Source organism: Mercenaria mercenaria, chromosome 1, assembly GCF_021730395.1.
Source record: "Mercenaria mercenaria strain notata chromosome 1, MADL_Memer_1, whole genome shotgun sequence".
NCBI lineage: Eukaryota > Metazoa > Mollusca > Bivalvia > Venerida > Veneridae > Mercenaria > Mercenaria mercenaria.
Genome location: NC_069361.1, coordinates 63232747 through 63252174, shown reverse-complemented (window position 1 = coordinate 63252174; position 19428 = coordinate 63232747). Strand labels below are relative to the sequence as shown.

The window sequence follows — 19428 nt, the reverse complement described above, 5'->3', positions numbered from 1 at the left end:
TCAAGTAGGCCCCTACAATGATTATTCAAATTATCCCCCTAGGGTCTAATATGGCCCCGCTCCGGGGGTCACTTGGTTTAAATAGACATATATAGGGAAAACTTTGAAAATCTTCTTGTCCAAAACCATAAGGCTTAGGGCTTTGGTATTTATTATGTAGTGAAAAAAAAATCTTCTTGTCTGAAACCACAAGACCTAGGCTTTTGAAATTTGGTGTGTAGCATTGCCTTGTGGTCCTGTATCAAGATTGTTCATATTATTCCCCTGGGGTGAAAGGAGGCCCTGCAATGGGGTTCCCTAATTTTACATAGACATATATAGGAAAAAACTTTTAAAATCTTCTTGCCTGAAACTGCAAGGCCTATGCTTTTGATATTTGGTATGTTGCATTGCCTAGTGGACTACTACCAAAATTGTTCATATTATGCCCCTGGGGTAAAAGAGGCCCTACCTTGGGGGTCCGAAGTTTTACATAGACTTACAGGACTAACAGGAAAAAACTAAAAATCTTCTAATTTGAAAGTTGAAGGCTTATGCCTTTAAAAGTTTGTATGTACCATTGCCTAGTTGATCTCCAACAAGTTTGTCGAATGATGCCCCTGGGGTAAAAAGAGGCACCGCCCCAGGGGTCACTTGCTACATTATAGGAAAAAATACTTCAAAAATTATCAGATCATATTTCCTAGACTGTTTATTTATAATTACCTGATGACCCGAAGTGATAAGGGTCACCCAAATGTGACCTTGACCTACTGACCTATTTCTTGTTTTCTTAAGTTACAGCCTTGAAATTTGGATGGCATGTGCAGTTTTGCACACTTATCTTAGAACTGACTTTTAGTGACCATGAATATGACCTACTGACCTACTTTCTTATTTTTGAAGTTTTAGCAAAGAAATTTGTTCAAGCAAGCAACTTAACTCAGGTGAGCGATATAGGGCCATCATCTTGTTAGATTTGTGCTATGTGTGGGCATATTGTGTCCATAAGTGTACACAAATTATAAATTTTTACGATTGTACAAGATAACTCCACACTGTGTCTATGCTGATTCAGCATAGTGTGTACTGTTAACGCACAAATGCATGTACTAAGGTCACTGTTTGTTTCATTTGAAATATTAAAATCTTTATCTTAGAATAGACCTAATTGAAAGGCAGTCACAATTCATTATTGTAACCAAAGAGCTATAAAAATAAATAGATTGGCAACTTGAAAGGCATATAGAGCAAATCTCGCCAACCTCCCGTGACAAAAAAACGAGATCTCGTTTACCGGAAGTGGCGCTTTCTCCACGCGCCATTTTGTATGCGAAAGCAATTATTCGTCGGTAAAATAATTATCACCGTATGACCACGCTTCTTTCGATGGCAAAAAAAACGTGTACTTCGTGTCTTAAGACCATTTCAAATTAAACTAATATTGTTTTAGAAGCTAACATGTATTTTAAATGTAGTTTTAAAGGTACAAATTGTAACGCCATGCTCGCCGATGTTTGTTTTTAGTAAGATAATGCCGAATCACGCTCTGACACAAGCTCACGCGAGATTACAGCCAGTTGCCATTCTGTGTATTTTATACTTCTTTGTTGTAACTGGAAAAGTAACTCAACAAGATAATTATTTCTTCTAGGTATGTACAGTATAATGTGAAAAGTGTCTACAAGAAATATGCCAGTGAGGTTCCAAGGTTTCTTCACTGTAAACCCAAATTATTGGTAGACCACTGTCTTGATAGACTCCCTACATCTGACCATCCAGCTGTGAGTAGTGCAGAAGAAGTAGGCCAAAAAAGGTTCAAGGTCACAAGCTACGATTCTGGTAGAGTGTATGAAGTTGACCTTTCTCAAGCACTTCCTCGCTGCAGCTGCAAGGACTGGTTTAATACACACTGGCCTTGTAAGCACATGCTTCATGTGATGATGAACATTCCAGGGCATGATTGGCACACACTTTCCAATGAATTTGTAAATGCACCACACATGTGTTGTGACATTGATATATTTGAAAATAATGAAGTTGCTGACCATGTTTCTGTCTTAGATGACACACCTGTGAATGCTTCTTCAAAGAAAAAGGGAGGACCGGATCGTCACTTGAACAGCAAAAGGCCTGTGGCTGTAGCTACAAGATGTAAAACATTAGCCTCCTCTATTGGGAATATGTTGTTTCTGTTGAGGGACCCAGCTGACTATGAAGATGTTTATGTTGACCTGCTGTCAATTCATAAGAAACTTGTGTCCAGAATACCATCTCAGTCTGGTTTACTGCTCAGGCCCATCAGAAGAGGCAGGAAGCCGTCAGTTTTACAACACAGGCCCCTTAAACTGCGTAAAAAACGCAAGGGGACGAGAAAGCCAGGTACTTTTGGGGCATTTATTCTGCAATTATGGAGCTTAACTCAGTACTTAAAGCTCAAAGTCAACCTGTGTGTATTGCTTCTTATCTGCCATCAAGGTTTTTCACACCATGTAACTTTTTGTTGAGCCTGCTCCTGCTTAGGAGCAGCCCAACCATGTTGTCACAGTTAGGGTTCAGTGTATGGGTGGGTTGGGTGTATGTGCATGCATCCGGCTGATCTCAAGACTGTTAATTTATCAGTAATTAGGGGATTTTAAATACAATCAAAATTGGCATAAAATAGCTTGTCTGGACTGGAAGCTCTTCATTTAATAAGTGGATTTTTAAATAGCTTTAAAGAAATGTTCACAATGGTGAGACAGCCATGTTCTACACACGATCTGTGTCTCTAGCTCATAGGTCAAGGTCAAACTTAAAGGTTAAACATCAAACACATGAATATTAATAGAATATTTGTCTGTACAATCTTGTGAATTTACACAAATGTTCACCACTGTGAGAGGGCAAGTAACATGGAAGACACATGCTTGTCTAAGAAAATCATTCTAAGAAGTCAAATTTCGTTAGCAGGATAGACTTTGTTCATGTAAATGCCTGACTTTGAATGATTTATTGTTACAAATAGCAAGCTCAACATGAGCCATTGAGCCCTAGTGAAAGAAAATCCTAATGAAGTAAATGTTGATGGTTATAACCCTTGCACAAGTTACAGAATATTTGTAAACATTGTGAGAATTATTTGTGTAATCATAGTAAAATTTATATTAGTTCAAGCAATTTTCTAGCAGCCAGATCAAGTTAGTTAGCCATTGAAACATGCAATTTTTTCTGTCTTGTGTGTTTTCATTACTAAGTCTTTTCAAAATTTCAAGGCAGTAATTATGTGGATAATATCTAGGTAAGAATTAATCATGGACAAAATGTTGATACCATTTACTTTTGTTTTTCCAGTTTCCAAGATGACTGTGAAGCCTAAGGACCATGTCTTTGTGTCCTGTGGTGCCAGAATTATCCCGCAAGACAGTTTGTTGACAGAAAATGTGTCACTGAACAAAAAAGGTACATGTAGAATTTGATACTTTAAAATAATAGATGTACATTGCAACACAACATATCTGTTTTCCCTTTCATAACTATGAACTTCAAAATTTGTAGCATCTGTGTTAACATTAAGGTCATGTGTAGTCTTTTTAGAGAATAAATGATGTGCATCAAATAAATAATAAAACCCTCTGCAATTGTAGAATTATCTTCTTTTGACATTTAGTACCACAGCTTACAGACATACTCTTTAAGGATTAGATAAATAGATATTTACCATGCATTTGGCATAAATGCTGTTGCTTTACAGATTTGCTGAATATTTTCAAAGTTATATATTTCAGAAAATTTATACAAGAAGCAGTTGGTAGATAATTCCGTGTCAAAGATTGATACTGGACCAAGACTTCATAGTAAAAGTGGGACAGCAAGTAATGGTATAGTTTTTCTCTTTATTTGTCCGTTTTGGATATAAGGTCATTGCCGCAAGATACAGGACAAACTCGGTTATGACAATATTCTACACAGCTCTTCTTGTCTTTAAAATAACTTTTCAAAGCTGAAAAACTTTATATTTCTGGCAGAATGATTAGATAGCTTAGTCTCTTTGTAAAGAAATAATGTTTATTTGACTGTTGCTTTATCCTGTATGTTATTTGGTTGTCCTTATTCTCACTTATAGACAACACATCATCAGATGAGGTACAACTCATTTGGAATCTGCCACAAGACTTTGATGTACCTGTTGCAAAGGTGTATGGTCGGATAGTTACAGACACAGACATTCGTTCACTCAAAAGTCCAGAATGGCTTACAGACAATGTGAGATTCCTTGTCATTTACACTATATATTCTAACACACATTGCAAAGTTGTTTTATCGGTCACATCAGTTAAATTTGCAACTGTTAGATAGTGTATATATTATTTACTAAATTCTAACATTTTAAAGCTGCATTTTAGCACATGCTAGAATAGGGTATATCTTTTTTTTAGGGATGTCAACGGATATCCGGTTATTCGGTCACGGGTCTGAATATTCGGATCTAATTTAAGTATTCGAATATTTGGTAGTACTATACAGATTACTGAAATATTTATTTTCATGTTTATAGCATTATAATTTTTTCGTCACATAGATAGCGTGTCAGAACGTAATACACAATCACCATGGTGATGACACCTACCCGACAGGTGTGCGAAACATACTTGTCATCTTAGATAGTCTTGTTTGATCAAACAATGCAATTATTATCAGTTAATAATTATGCATAATTTAAAACACGTGTTTACAAATCGTCGGCAAATATTGCAAGACACAAGACAGCGCGAAAGTGATAATTAGTACACGTGCATTATATGCTCTTTTATTGATGCCGACTGCAACAAACATTTGTTGATAAATATCGGTGCTGAACTTGATAATGTGTTTGTGTAATTAAAGAAACAAATCCCATGAATCTGTCTTTTCATACTGAGTTTGCAATTACATAAAGCCTATTTTTGAAAGAATATATTTTGGACCTGGACTTAAATAAATAATTACATATATCCGACAGAAGAGATTCGAATCCTTCCAATTTGCATAATAAAACTAAACCGAAAAAATCTTGTCAGAGTTACCTTTCTTTCATTTCAAAATGGCGACCGCTAATTTATTGCAAGTATGACAGGTCTTAGAAAAACGTCATAAGCCCTGATATAAATACATTTAGGTCATCAGAAAAAAGAGGTTATGTGCGGGAACGAATATCCGGATATTCGTTCGGATGGTTGGTCGAATATTCGGATGCCAGTTTTGGTATTCATTGACATCCCTACTTTTTTTAATATTTTGATATTTGCCACAGTATATTCGAATTCAATATATACAGTGGAAAATACCATAGTTACAAAGTGGTTAACCCTACAATGAACTATGATTATAGGCTTTATGAACCAGCAGTTTACAAACCAACAAATTTATGTTGAGAAGATTTGCCTTGCTACAAACCACACACAGTATCCTTTTATTGTAATGATATGCAGGAAGTCAGTACATTCTTATATCCAGATTTGACTTTTCGGTTTGGTAAAATACTGCATGTTTGAATACAAAAATGATTCTATATTTCTGCATATGGTTTATCTATTTAATATTCAAAATACAGTGTATTCATATATAATACAACTTTTTGTCTATTTGTACATGCTTTTACTGCAACATTCTGACTTACAAATATTGTGCAAATAAATTTTATCCTATACCAAAGTGTGCAGCAATATGTCTGAATCCTTTATTAACTTCATTTTTGTGCCTAATTATTGCTGCAAATGGTATGTTCTAATGTGCAGTGTAAGCACATGAAATTTAGGATGTGCAAATCGGGAGTTTTCTGTATGAAAGTAAATCTGTTAAAGATAAACTTTTAATCCTTATTATGGTATGCTAAGTGAAGTCTTTGAAATTTGATTGCTCTTTTTTGTTGTTTTTGTTTAATGTGTAGCTGTTTAGTTATAAAGCAATTATTCAGTCCTACTCTTTAGATAGATGATTGTTATTTTTTCAAAAGTTGTGTTTTGAAACATATTCAGGTGTAACTTTCTTTACAGGTAATGGACACATACTTGAATATGTTGTGTGTTGAGCTTACTGAGCAGAACTTGGGCCGGATGATTCATATTGACAGCACCACTATGTCTTCAATCATTAATAGGACATACTCCTCAAGAAATCTACCTAATGTACACAAATTTAAAGTATTTCTTTTTTCTCTTTTGCCTAGGATTAGACTTTGAGTTGGCATCTGTCTCCATTTATTTGCATCTAGGTTTGATTTCTTAGACAGTCCATCTGCATCTTGTTGTATTGTACCATTTCAAAAATGCAGGAAAATTGGTTTTGCACTGTGTATACATATATATGTCTTTTCTGTGCGTGATTTTAGTGTGAATGTCTTCAACATAACAGAATGTCACTGCTGTAAAACCATACATGAAAAAAAGCTTAACCTTTGATACATAAAAAATGTAAAATCATGTGCAGATAAATTGTATTCAAGTTTAAAAGAAAAAAGCTTGACCCACTTGTTTACAAGTATATCCTTGCACTCCAAGGGATGGAAACAGTTGACTTCTTACAGACCTTTACACAAGTGAGAATAGGAGTTTCAAAAAAAATAAAAAAAATAATTCACAGTAACTGTTGTAAAAGAATAAAATGGTCAGTTTAATCTGTAATTGTTAGGAATATGTTATGCATTAAAAATTTTATTTTCTGAAACATTATATAAATTCTTTGTGAGCATTTTCCGTCTGAAGGTAAAGCAGTCTGTACATAACAATTAAATTGAAACCCTTGCACAGATTAAAAGAAATATTTTTATGACCATTGTACAAAGATGTATGTATATACATTGTTGCCATAACAGAGATGTTAACTAAGCATGTCAGGTGTTATTGGTCAGTTTTAAGAACAATGTTCAACATCTATTTCAGTTACGTGATTGTTTGTTTGTGGTAGGTGCATATTGTAGAGGAGGTCACTGGGTACTTGTGGTGAGTTTTCTCATGAGATTCAGAACTTCTTAGTGTGTTGTTACGTCATAAATATTTATTTTTTTTTCAGTAGACAAGTCTTTTATATAATTATTTGGAAAGAAGCATGAATGTTAGAAGGAAAAAGTTTTCTGTTTGTGTAAATTCCAGTTTGTCAGTACCACATCTGTGTCAGGATGAGGGTTTAATTCTTTACTCTGACATTATGTAAATATACATGTAATTCCAGATTTTAGATGTGGTGCAGAAGAAAGTGTACTTTTACAACCCGATACTGCATAATGAGGCAGTGGAAAGTAGATCAATCAAGGAGGCTATGTGGTAACAAAATGACATACCAAAAAAAAAATATGCAGTTACATCAGAGTAGAAGAGGAAAATAATGAAAAACTTCTTACTACTCTTCATATAACGTACAGATCTACACAAATTAAGACAAAGTTCAAATTTTAGATTTCTTGAGATTTTTCAATATTGATTGGCAATAACTTTATTTCTTTGCAGACCATGCTTGTATTTTTAGCTCAGCTGTCACATAGTGACAAGGTGAGCTTTTGTGATCACCGTCGTCCGTCTGTCCGTCCATCAACAATTTCTTGTCTGCACGATAGTGGTTTCATTTATGATTTTATTTTAACCAAACTTGCACACAATTTGTATCACCATAAGATCTCGGTTCCTTTCTTGAACTGGCCAGATCCCATTATGGGTTCCAGAGTTATGGCTCCTGAAAGGGCCAAAATCAGCTGTTTTGACCTTGTCTGCACAATAGCAGCTTTATTTATGGTTTGATTTTTACCAAACTTGCACACAACTTGTATCACCATAAGATCTTGGTTCCTTTCCTGAACTGGCCAGATTCTGTAATGGATTCCAGAGTTATGGCCCCTGAAAGGGCCAGAATGAGCTATTTTGACCTTGTCTGCACAATAGTAGCTTCATTTATGATTTTATTTTAACCAAACTTGCACACAACTTGTATCACCATAAGATCTTGGTTCCTTTCCTGAACTGGCCAGATTCTTTAATGGATTCCAGAGTTATGGCCCCTGAAAGGGCCAGAATGAGCTATTTTGACCTTGACTGCACAATAGTAGCTTCATTTATGATTTTATTTTAACCAAACTTGCACACGTCTTGTATCACTATATGATCTTGGTTCCATTCTTGAACTAACTACATTCCATTATGAGTTCCAGAGTTATGGTCCCTGAAAGGGCCAGAATTAGCTATTTTGACCTTGTCTGCACAATAGCAGCTTCATTTATGATTTGAATTTAATCGAACTTGCACATAACTTATGTTGCCATAAGATCTCAGTCCCTTTGTTGAACCGGTCAGATCCCTTAATGGGTTTTAGAGTTATGGCCCCTGAAAGGGCCAGAATTAGCTATTTTGACCTTGTCTGCACAATAGCAAAGTTCTTCATTTATGATTTGATTTTAATCAAACTTGCACACAACTTGTATCACCACAAGATCTTGGTTCCTTTCTAGAACTGGCCAGATTCCATCATGGGTTCAAGAGTTGTGGCCCCTGAAATGTCCAAAATTGGCTATTTTGGCTTTTGCAGCCATATAGAGACTTCATTTATGGTTTTATTTGATACAAACTTCCAAAATATCTTCAACAACAATAAATCTTGGATTCCATGTCAAATCAGATCCAATCATAGGTTCCAGAGTTATTTTATATCTGATTACCTCCCCTGATTTTAGTCAAAATGGATTTATATCAGTAAGTACTTATAGGACTTATTTGAAATTTCATTATTGTCATTAGTTGGACCAGGGTAGATAACTATGGACTGATTTTATGTCAAATTACCTCCCTTTATTTCAAATTATAATGGGTATATCTCTGTAACTAATGAAGATACTAATCAGAAATTTCATCTATGTCAACAGATTTATTTGGCAGATCCTTCTTTTGTTCACTTACAATAATTTTCTTTTTAATTACTTCCATTTTACATTACTATAAATAGCTTATTTATGTAAAATTTTTATTATTGACCATAGGGAAAAACCGAGGCCACTTTTCTGTTGTACAACATGGATGGTACCTCCTATGTTTAGGTGTATTTAGACATATCTGTACCTTGTAAGAATTTTTTTTTCTTTTTGGTTAAATTTCTTTCCTTTGTTGTTCCTGTCCTTTGGACTTAGATATTTTTTTCTGAGGACCTTCTTGTCCTCAAGTGTAATGATAACAGGTGAGCGATATAGGGCCATCATGGCCCTCTTGTTGTAGCGTTTTGTAGCATTTATATTAATTTAATTGACAGATATTAGACTTTGTTTGAATAATAACCACAATGTTATTCTTGGAGATACTCCATACTATTGCTCGTTACACATGCAGTAATGTTTATTTCAGTCGTTACATATCTTCATGCCTCGCAGAGCCAGAAGAAGTCACACACAAAGAATGGCGGTTGTCTTCCTTTAGACATACGTCCCAAACAGACAGCTATAATTGTGGCATCTTTTGCCTAATTGTAAGATGTTTATCAGCATGTTTGATTAAATTAACTGGGTTCAAAAAGTGGGATAGGTTTTGGACAAGGTTTTGGTTTTGTGGGTAGAATTTGAATATTTCATTGGGCCTTTGGTTTACTTTGAATTCTGTGCTGGTTATTTGCATTTGATATATGATAACTGTCAGGCCTAGAGCTTGGCTTCTAGGTATGCTGTTCTGCAAACAGCATACTGCAAACTCCGACGTTATGATCTCCCTTGCCGCTTAGCTCATTGTTCACTGCCAACACGAATGTTTTAGCTAAAATTTAGCTAAGTGGACTTCTTTTAGTTATGTGATTATTTAGTTATTTTTCCCCAATGTTTTCGAAGTTATTACTTCTTTTAGCACTGGCAAATGTTCCATAATGAAAAACAAAATGATTCTGAATGGAAATAGGTATTTACAGCATTTTACACGACCGGTAAGTATCCTGAAACGAAACTGAAAGTAAACAAACGAGTATGTCGACGTTGATCTTTGACGTCATTTACTATTATAATGCTGTCATTTGACCCAAGCCGGAACAGATAGAGGCTTTTAAATATTTTCCTTCTGGCCAAGATATGTTATTGTCAAAAGTTTGGTATATCATAGTGACATGTTAATATATAAGTTAATTTTTAAACCGATCCGACAGCACGTGATGAACCATGGTCACATGAATGTTGTGGTGGCAGTGATCAATGAGCGAAGCGGCAAGGGAGATCACAGCATTGGAGTTTGGCAGTTTTGCTGTAGAGCTAGATTTAGTCATGTAAAACCATATCTGTTATCTTGGCGTGCTGTAAGCAGTCACAATACATAGTGTGTGCGTGCGTACGTGCAAGCGAGCGAGGGAATGACACCAGTACTGGTTTTTCCAAGAAGCGGACTCGAGAGTGGTTACAATAAGCTTGAAGCTTTCATCACAATCGAGCTAAAATAAATTAGTATAAACTAAAGTGTTTTACAGTGTTCATAATCTTGGGCATTGATAATCTTACCTGTCTGTTTGAAAATGCAATAATTCAGTCTTCTCATTGAGTGGATTATATCAATTTGCAGTACTTTGAATAGTTTGAGTGATATAGGGCCCTTGCATAATTGTTTTGTAAAAATTGATGTATTTCAGTTTGCTGAGAAACACCTTACAGGTGGTGAACACAGCCTCACATGTATTACTCAAAGTGATCTAGACCATATGAGGTGGAATGTAGCAAAGAAAATTATGGATTTGAAGGTATGTGATAATGTGCTCAAAGGCCTTGAGTTCTGTTAAAACTCAGCTTGTGTGTTGCTCATGCTTCAGAGTCAGAAATATCATACATTTTTGATTAACTAAGTTTTATGTTCATGTCACACTATATATGTAATGTAACTTCTCTTTAGTTTAAAACAGTATTTATTTTTCACATAAGCATAACATGATACAACCTTTCTATAAATGAAATAAGGATTAGGTTAAAAGTTACAATGTAACTTTACGTATCCTTCTCCTAATCTCCTAACTTCTCTTTATTGCATTGTCTTAAAATTTAACCTATCATAATTTATTCAGCAGTATATATACTTTGCCTGATTTTTTCAGTGTTCCTTACTGGTTGCTGCCCAAAGTGTGGGATGTCTATTGACAACAGTAAAAATACGGTAATCAGTTTTTGTGTCCCCATTATGATTGGTGCGAGCATATAGTTTTGGTCTTGTCTGTGTGTCCATCCATCCAAAAAAATGTTTTTGACGTCCCTAGCTCAAAAAGTATTTGATATGAATTGATGAAACCTTGCATGAGTCTTGAGCATAATATGAACTTGAGCACCACCTATTTTTTGTCTAGCTCCAACACCCTATTTCCAAAGTTACGGCCCCTGAAATAGTGAAAAATACACATTTTCACATAATCACGTGCCTACCTAAAAAAGTATTGGGTGTAAATTCATGAAACCTCGAGTCTTTATCATAACATGACCTTGCACAGTTTTGATTCTTCTTCAGATTTTAGCTCTAATTACAGAGATCAAGCCCTTGAAATAGCTAAAATAGCGGATTTTTTGTTTGTGATGCTCATAGCTCAAAAAAGTATGGGCTAGAATAATGAATCCCTCATAATATAAAGTTTGTTGAGACTGTTCTCCCTTAAGACTGCAAACATTTTAACTATTGCCCCTTATTTGTGACAAATGTACCAGTTGGGGCACCCCCTGCCCTACAGACACAGTCTGGTTTGTTAATACACTTTTTTTTGGCACTTTGGCACATATTTGACCCAGTATTGTGAAACATTTCAGGAATATTATTCACAAACGCAACGGCCCATGCAATCACACGTGCACATACACCAAACAGCATTTGGACAGTTATGTCTTCACATCCGCAAGTGCGCTCGAGTACCTGTATCTTGTATATACACATCTTATTTTTAAAATACTTTATCAGGTACAGGGCCGGCAAAATCTCAGAAAATTTTACTTGTCCACGGACAAGTAACTTAGAAAATTTACTTGTCCGTACTGCTAGTTTACTTGTCCGTACATTTTGTATAAACTTTTAGTTTTGGTATTTGTCTAATAAAATAAAACAATGTACTTATTTTCTACTTACTTGTATTATTAGACAGCCGCAGCCTATAAAGCCTTATGCTATAAAAAGTCAGACAGTGATGAAATCGGCTTTAAGGTTTAACAAGATAATTACTGCTGTGTGTAAAGTTTCATACACAGTCAGTAATTGTGTTATGGTGGTGTCTCAGACTCACTCGGTCCTTTATTCAAAAAATGGTCAATACTATTTATTCATTTTCTTAGTAATGTCATTTCCAACTCGAGGACTATTGTTTCAATAAAGTTACTTGTTTTCAAAACGTCGTACTGACAATTTTGTAATATTTTGTGCTATACCAATGTAAGGAAAAGGGTTTATTTCTTATTAACACCAAGTCATTACAAAAACAGCATCTCACGCGAATAGAAATGAAAAGTAAAATTTATTGTGTAAAATAGAGATATGTGTCCAATTTTCATATCAGTATCGACGAAAGACGTCTGCCACCCATCGTCTTTATGTAGTTGAATATTTTCAAAACAAGTCGTTAATTTACCATGGATATCATCATAATTATAAGTTTTATCAACAATTAGTTTACACATGTCGATAATTAAACTCAGTTAGATAATTAGACGTAACAGCGTCGCTGATTGGCTGAGTACAATTGCATCTCGTGTAACTGTTAATTTGATTCGCTTTCACATTTCTCGGGAAAATCTCGCAAGTACCTGCAGTAGGCGGATCTTAAATTATAATGGCGAGTATTCAGTGTATATTTACGTAAGCAGTTAGCGAGTGTGGATCAAAAGAAAAATCGGGTGACTTGAATATTGCTTTGAGTGTCTGAATTGGAATTTCGGTCAAATTTTAGGAAGCAGATGCTCAATTTTCACTTGTCCACGGACAAGCAAAATGCAAAAATTTGGTTGTCCGGACCCGCAAATGTACGACTCGGACAACCCGGACAGTTGATTTTGCCGGCCCTGCAGGTATGCTATTTCTGGTTTATTGAGCTAAAGTATTATTTCAGATTCCTTGTGCAGATTGTGGAAGATCTTACCATTTTACACGGTACTGTGTAGAAGCAGATACAAGTGCTCTGGGAGATGGGGAGAGTTTTCGCTGTACATTGTGCAGGATGGACTATTGGGTACTTATTAAATGTTACATTTCCAGTAATCTTCAAAATTACTTCCGTTTAATATGATGATTTCTTACATTTTTTCTCAAATTTTCCCACCAATTTAAAAATGAAATGTTATAAAAATTGAAATCATATAATTATAGATGTTATGAAACAATCATTAACTGTAGATTTTTGTATATGCAAATTTTGATCCAAGTTAGTGTTGTGTTATAACATATATATAGTACGATATATACATCATTGACAGATATCAGTTCATTATGTTATACTGTAGTAGAGAAAATAAGGTGCATTCCTGTAGGAGACTTGGTATTGCATGGCAATCACTTGTTCGTATTGGTTATTTACTATTTGTATGGTGCTACCAAGAGCAAATACAAACTGTACCAAAGTAAAACAGTGACAAACTTGTACATTACTTTGGAAACATTACAAAAACATTTTTGGCATACATTGTTTCTGCTCAAGTGTCTGTTACGTAGTTGATACAGGTGAAGTTAAGTTTTAATTTTGTATTTGACTGTCTACAGACACTAACATCCCTTTTAAATAGCAGGTTTTAACAGTGTAGATATGATTAAAATATTACTGTCAATTAGACAATTACACATACATGTGATAGTAAAAGGGTCATGGATTTTTTTTGCTTTCATAAATATTAATGATCATACATTACAGCCCCGGCAACTAAGACAGCAAAGGAATACCAACAACCAAATGAGCTACATCTGTAAAGATAATGTAAGTAATAGATAAAGTACTGTTTCCTGGAATAGTCAGGTTCTATCACAGATGCTAGGCCTCTGGTGTTATTCAATAAAACAGTCACTTTCTTTGTATTGTTTTATGGCACATTGTTTAATAGTTCTCATTTTAGATAGAGTTCACTTTAAAGTAAGCCATGTGCACAGAGCAAGGTGTCAAAAAGAGTTAACATTTTTTAACAGTATAATAGAGAAAAACCTACTTCAAGGGTTTATGATTAATTTGCAGTCAGTTGTTTATAAATTATTATATTCTTTTATAATTTATGTGCACAAATGCATCTAAATTCATGCTCTGTATATTAGTTTTGACAAAAGAACTTGTTACTACATTCTTAAGACCTTTATATTGTGGTATTTCATGAACGTGTAAGCATTGGTTTTAAGATAACTTGATCATATTTGGTTATAAACTGTATGGATATATTTTTGGCAATCTTATATATTTGGTACAACATATATATCAACATCTGGTATTTTTGAGTCGGCTAAAGGCTGAAAGCCTTTTGACGAGTCCTTGCTATCCAGCGATTCTCTAAATGGACCAAATAACACAGTGAAGGGATGTAGTTCCATTAGATTTCTCAAACTTCAAACAGTTCACTGCATGAATGAAGTTAAGTTGTGTCAATTCCCTTTGCTATGACCAATATACGATGTAATCTGTCATATTTATGACTTGTAATTGTGCAATACTCGAATGTAACTCATTAAGCATAAATGTGCATTTTAAGAATTGCGCAGGCTTACAAAGCTTGGGTAACATCCAGCGAAAGACAAAAAATAGTTCCACAGGGCTCCAGATAAGATGCGTATTAGCGTAAATTACGTATAGAAATAATGCAAATACGCATGTCTAATAATTTCTAAGCGTATAAAAACGTATATAAAATTACAGAAACGCACACAATGCTTTTTTAAAAACAAAATCTGAATCGTCTGGATGCGTTAGGTAACATAGCCGATCAGCCTTAATTCTCCCACATTGAACGTAAACACGCATCATATGATTTCTATAAACTTTGCGGGGGTTGAATTTTGCAGTCAGTAAACGGATAAATTATCGGAAGAAGAAGCTCTTACTGGTTTGTTTAGTTACTACTGATATTAAAAATGATTTTAATTCTTATTTTTCGATAAATAAACAAATCGGCGAAACATTAAATTGTATTTTCTTGTAGTTTTTGAAATCGAAAGTAGATCGTCTATGTTTGGCTGCTTTCACGAAACGAAACAACTTTTTTATGAAAAGATTTAAATAAGAGGTAATTTAACCATAAACTTCAATGTCAGATACTGCCAATTGCTGCTAAATGTCTTCGTATCATCACAATTTGTAAAATATATTGTTCAAACTGGAGAAAAGTGTAATCGTATCCGGATATAATATTTTGGGTAAATATCGAGCTGTGTTATGAAATTTTAAGAAAAAAACTAAAAACAAACTGAAACTGGTAGACTATACTGTCAGTACATCAATCATTAGCCGACTCAGGCCATTCAGGCCTTTGATATATTTTAACAGTACAGGTAGAATAACAGCAAAAGTTGGATTTTATTTTGATATGATAGGTGGCAGCTGAGCAGCAACAAGAGAAAGTATGTGTGGAACAACTAGAGGAAGTACATGTTGAAGAACAACCAGAGGAAGTACAAGTTAAAAGGCAACCAGAAGTACAAGCTGAAGGGCAACCAGAGGAAGTACCAGTTGAAGGGCAACCTGAGGAAGTACCAGCTGAAGGGCAACCAGAGGAAGTACCAGTTGAAGGGCAACCTGAGGAAGTACAAGTTGAAGGGCAACCAGAAGTGCAAGTTGAAGGGCAACCAGAGAACATACAAGTTGAAGGGCAACCAGAAGTACAAGTTGAAGGGCAACCAGAGAAAGTACAAGTTGAAGGGCAACCAGAAGAAGTGCAGGTGGAAGGGCAACCAGAGGAAGTACAAGTTGAAGGGCAACTAGAAGTACAAGTTGAAGGGCAACCAGAGAAAGTACAAGTTGAAGGGCAACCAGAGGAAGCACATGCTGAAGGGCAACCAGAGGAAGCACATGCTGAAGGGCAACCAGAGGAAGTAGAAGTTGAAGGGCAACCAGAAACACAACAGACAGTAGAAACAAATTATTTGCGTAGGGTTCCTAAGGTGAGTTTGTATTTGATAAAGCTGTCTTGTAATTGAACAACAGGGGGATAATTCATTATGTTAGTGCATGTTTTCTGTAATCAGTTCAGTTGTGTTTCAAAAAGTTATACTGAATGAGTACACAGTGCCCGCCCGCTTAGCTCAGTAGGTAAGAGCGTTGGTCTACGGATCGCGGGGTCGCGAGTTCGATCCTCGGGAGGGGCGTATGTTCTCCGTGACTATTTGATAAACAACATTGTGTCTGAAATCATTAGTCCTCCACCTCTGATAATTCATGTGGGGAAGTTGGCAGTTACTTGCGGAGAACAGGTTTGTACTGGTACAGAATCCAGGAACACTGGTTAGGTTAACTGCCCGCCGTTACATGACTGAAATACTGTTGAAAAACGGCGTTAAACCCAAAACAAACAAATGAATGAGTACACTGCCTGTGTGATAATGTCTATTTGTAGGGTATTACATTCCATTTTCAGAGGAAAAGAAGTTCCTTTTGGTATGAGGATTTGAAACGGAAAGTAAACAAGTACTGCATATGCAAACAACCTAATGATGGAAGGTATGAGCTTAAGTTATGTTTTTGTGACCCCCAAATTGGGGGTGGGGGTGCATCTCAAAAAGTGTATGACATAGGGTCATTAAACTTTATAGGAATATTATTCAGCATATTAAAGTTGTACACATGGGATTTTGTTCTGGATGGATTTTACTTAGACAGACCAGAGTTATTGCTCTTGATTGTTGAAAATAGGCATAAATGGGATACAAGATTGTGTCACATGCATCTCAAAAAAGTATTTGACTTAGATTCATTAAACATTAGGGGACTGTTATAGCATGTGAAGTTGTACACTAGATGTTCTGGTTAGGATTCAACTCGGCAAGATTGGAGTTATGTTCATTGACTAAGTGAAATATACACATATGGTGCTTGTGTTGCATATATCTTAAAAAATAAATCACCTAAGAATGAAATCATGTAGGAATGTTTTCCAGCATGTGAATTTGTGGAGCTTAGATTTTTTTCACTTTGCAAGACCATAGTTACGGTTATTGACTTAGTTAAAAATTTAAAGTTTGTAAAAAGTTTGTATGCTGCATGTATGTCAAAACGTACTTGACATAGAGTCATAAAACATAAGAGGATTATTTTATAACATATGAAGTTTTGCACAGAGTGGTCTCTTTGAGATTTGACTCAGCTAGATCAGAGTTATGGTCCTTGACTAAGAGAAAAATACACTTAAAGTTCTTAGAAGTTTGTGTTTCAAACATCTTTAAAATGTGTAGTCTTGTCATAAAACTAAGTACTGTGACAGTAGGGTGGGGCACTTGTGTCATAGGGACACACATGTAGTTTAATATTTCTTTTGAAATTAAATATTGAACATGAACAGTCTGATTATTTAGTTTTCAGTTAAATGCAACTGACAGTTCAGAGCAGCTGCACCTACATTTATACATGTAGTTTAAATACCGATCTTATATGTAACAAATCTCTTCTTATCTTTCAATCAATTAATCTCATAATGAAATTATTTACAGACAATACTGGAAGTGTGACAACTGTAACTTATGGTTCCACCCTGGATGTATAGGTCGTGATCAAGATGAAACACCTCCAGATAGCTCCACTGCCTTCTTGTGTGATAAATGCTTGGTAAAAATGCACATTGAAATTATTTTACAGAACAACAGGTTGTATCCAGAGGCTAATTACTGCCATACTTGATGTTTACAATGTATTTGTATTACTGTCTTACCTAAAAGGATATAAATGAACATAAATGGATAGTGAATAACTGTTTTAAGTGCCTTCCTTGATACCAGTGAGAATCCGCTGCATGATGGTCTGAGCTTTGCTTGTTTCCAGTTTTAAGATAATTTACACACCCATATTTTCTTTTAATGCATTTAAACGGACTTGTTGGTTGGATTGCTTGACTATAAAGAGGGTAGAGCTATTGTGATGGCTTAGCTCCATCATTAATTTTGTTCATTCGTCCACTCTTTTATTAAAACTGCAATCCTCTGAAACTGTTTGGTAGAATTTGATTGAACTTAATATAAATGTTCCTCTGATGGTCATATTTAAAATGGTTCCACTTGGTTGCACACATGGGCTGCCAGAGCTAATGATTGAAATGTCTTTTTACAACCTCTCCTTAACTGCTGCAAAGTAGTATAAAACACCTCTTTGACTGCTGGTCCGAATTTAAAATAAATTTGATTTAAATGTAACTTTTAATTTTACATATACATTTGATAGACATTGGGGTCAGTAACACTATTGGTCTTCAATGTCTGTAATTTGTAGCTACAAATTTCTACCCCATATTTTCCTGTAACAATCCATATAAGAAGTCTCTTTCACAGGAAATTATATTGGCTTTATCTTTTTCAGAGGGCACTTCTCCAGTCATGGCCCGTTGATAGCTGTAATCAGTTTATTAAAACAGTTGGACCTAGAGATAATGTTAGTATTTTACATTTGACTATGTTCGGTAGTTTTCTATAATCATAGAAGTATGTTTATATATATCATGTTCATGTTAGTACTGAAGTAAGATGGTATGAAAAACAGACAATGTTCTAATGAAAAGTCGATGAGAATATAATTATGGTTTCATTTCTCATGTAGGTTACAACTACAAAGTACCATAATTGAAAATCAAATAGACATAGGCAGTTTTATGACTCTGTTGGATAAATGAACAACCTTTAAATTTACCGTCTGCAATGTTTTTATATACAATATGCCACTTTAGCCAAATAAGGAGTTTTAATATTAACATTTCAGCAGTATTGCAAAATTAATTTACTGTTTAAATAACTGCTGATTAAACTTTGATTTCGTAGTATTTCACATTTTGGGGAACAGTTATATGATATTTTGTTTTATTCAAAAGATTTTTTTTTTTATGCCCCCAAAGGGAGGCATATAGTTTTTGAACCGTCTGTCGGTCTGTCCGCAATTTTCGTGTCCGGTCCATATCTTTGTCATCGATGGATGGATTTTCAAATAGCTTGGCATGAATGTTTACCACAGTAAGACGACATGTCGCGCGCAAGACCCAGGTCCGTAGCTCAAAGGTCAAGGTCACACTTAGACGTTAAAGGATAGTGCATTGATGGGCGTGTCCAATCCATATCTTTGTCATCCATGGATGGATTTTCAAATAACTTGGCATGAATGTGTACCACAGTAAGCTGACATGTCGCACACAAGACCCAGGTCCATAGCTCAAGGCTTAGGCGTTAAAGGTCATTTTTCATGATAGTGCATTGATGGGCGTGTCACGTGCAAGATCCAGCTCCATAGGTCAAAGGTCCTAAACTCTAACATCGGCCATAACTATTCATTCAAAGTGCCATCGGGGGCATGTGTCATCCTATGGAG

General features: G+C 35.2%; 2 protein-coding genes across 2 annotated transcripts in view; both read left to right on the top strand.

The window, feature by feature from the left end:
- The window catches only part of LOC123566151 (uncharacterized), a 70018-nt gene that overhangs the window by 11400 nt on the left and 39190 nt on the right, over positions 1 to 19428 (top strand). The window lies entirely within an intron of this gene.
- LOC123553026 (uncharacterized) overlaps positions 1 to 19428 on the top strand; it is a 41237-nt gene that overhangs the window by 11076 nt on the left and 10733 nt on the right. The window contains exons 11-20 of the mRNA XM_053549338.1: positions 1634 to 2361; positions 3313 to 3420; positions 3747 to 3839; positions 4085 to 4224; positions 5994 to 6125; positions 6879 to 6938; positions 7168 to 7259; positions 9318 to 9438; positions 10573 to 10680; positions 11029 to 11087. Coding sequence (XP_053405313.1) covers positions 1634 to 2361; positions 3313 to 3420; positions 3747 to 3839; positions 4085 to 4224; positions 5994 to 6125; positions 6879 to 6938; positions 7168 to 7259; positions 9318 to 9438; positions 10573 to 10680; positions 11029 to 11087 — 1641 coding nt within the window. The remainder of the gene's footprint in view (positions 1 to 1633; positions 2362 to 3312; positions 3421 to 3746; positions 3840 to 4084; positions 4225 to 5993; positions 6126 to 6878; positions 6939 to 7167; positions 7260 to 9317; positions 9439 to 10572; positions 10681 to 11028; positions 11088 to 19428) is intronic.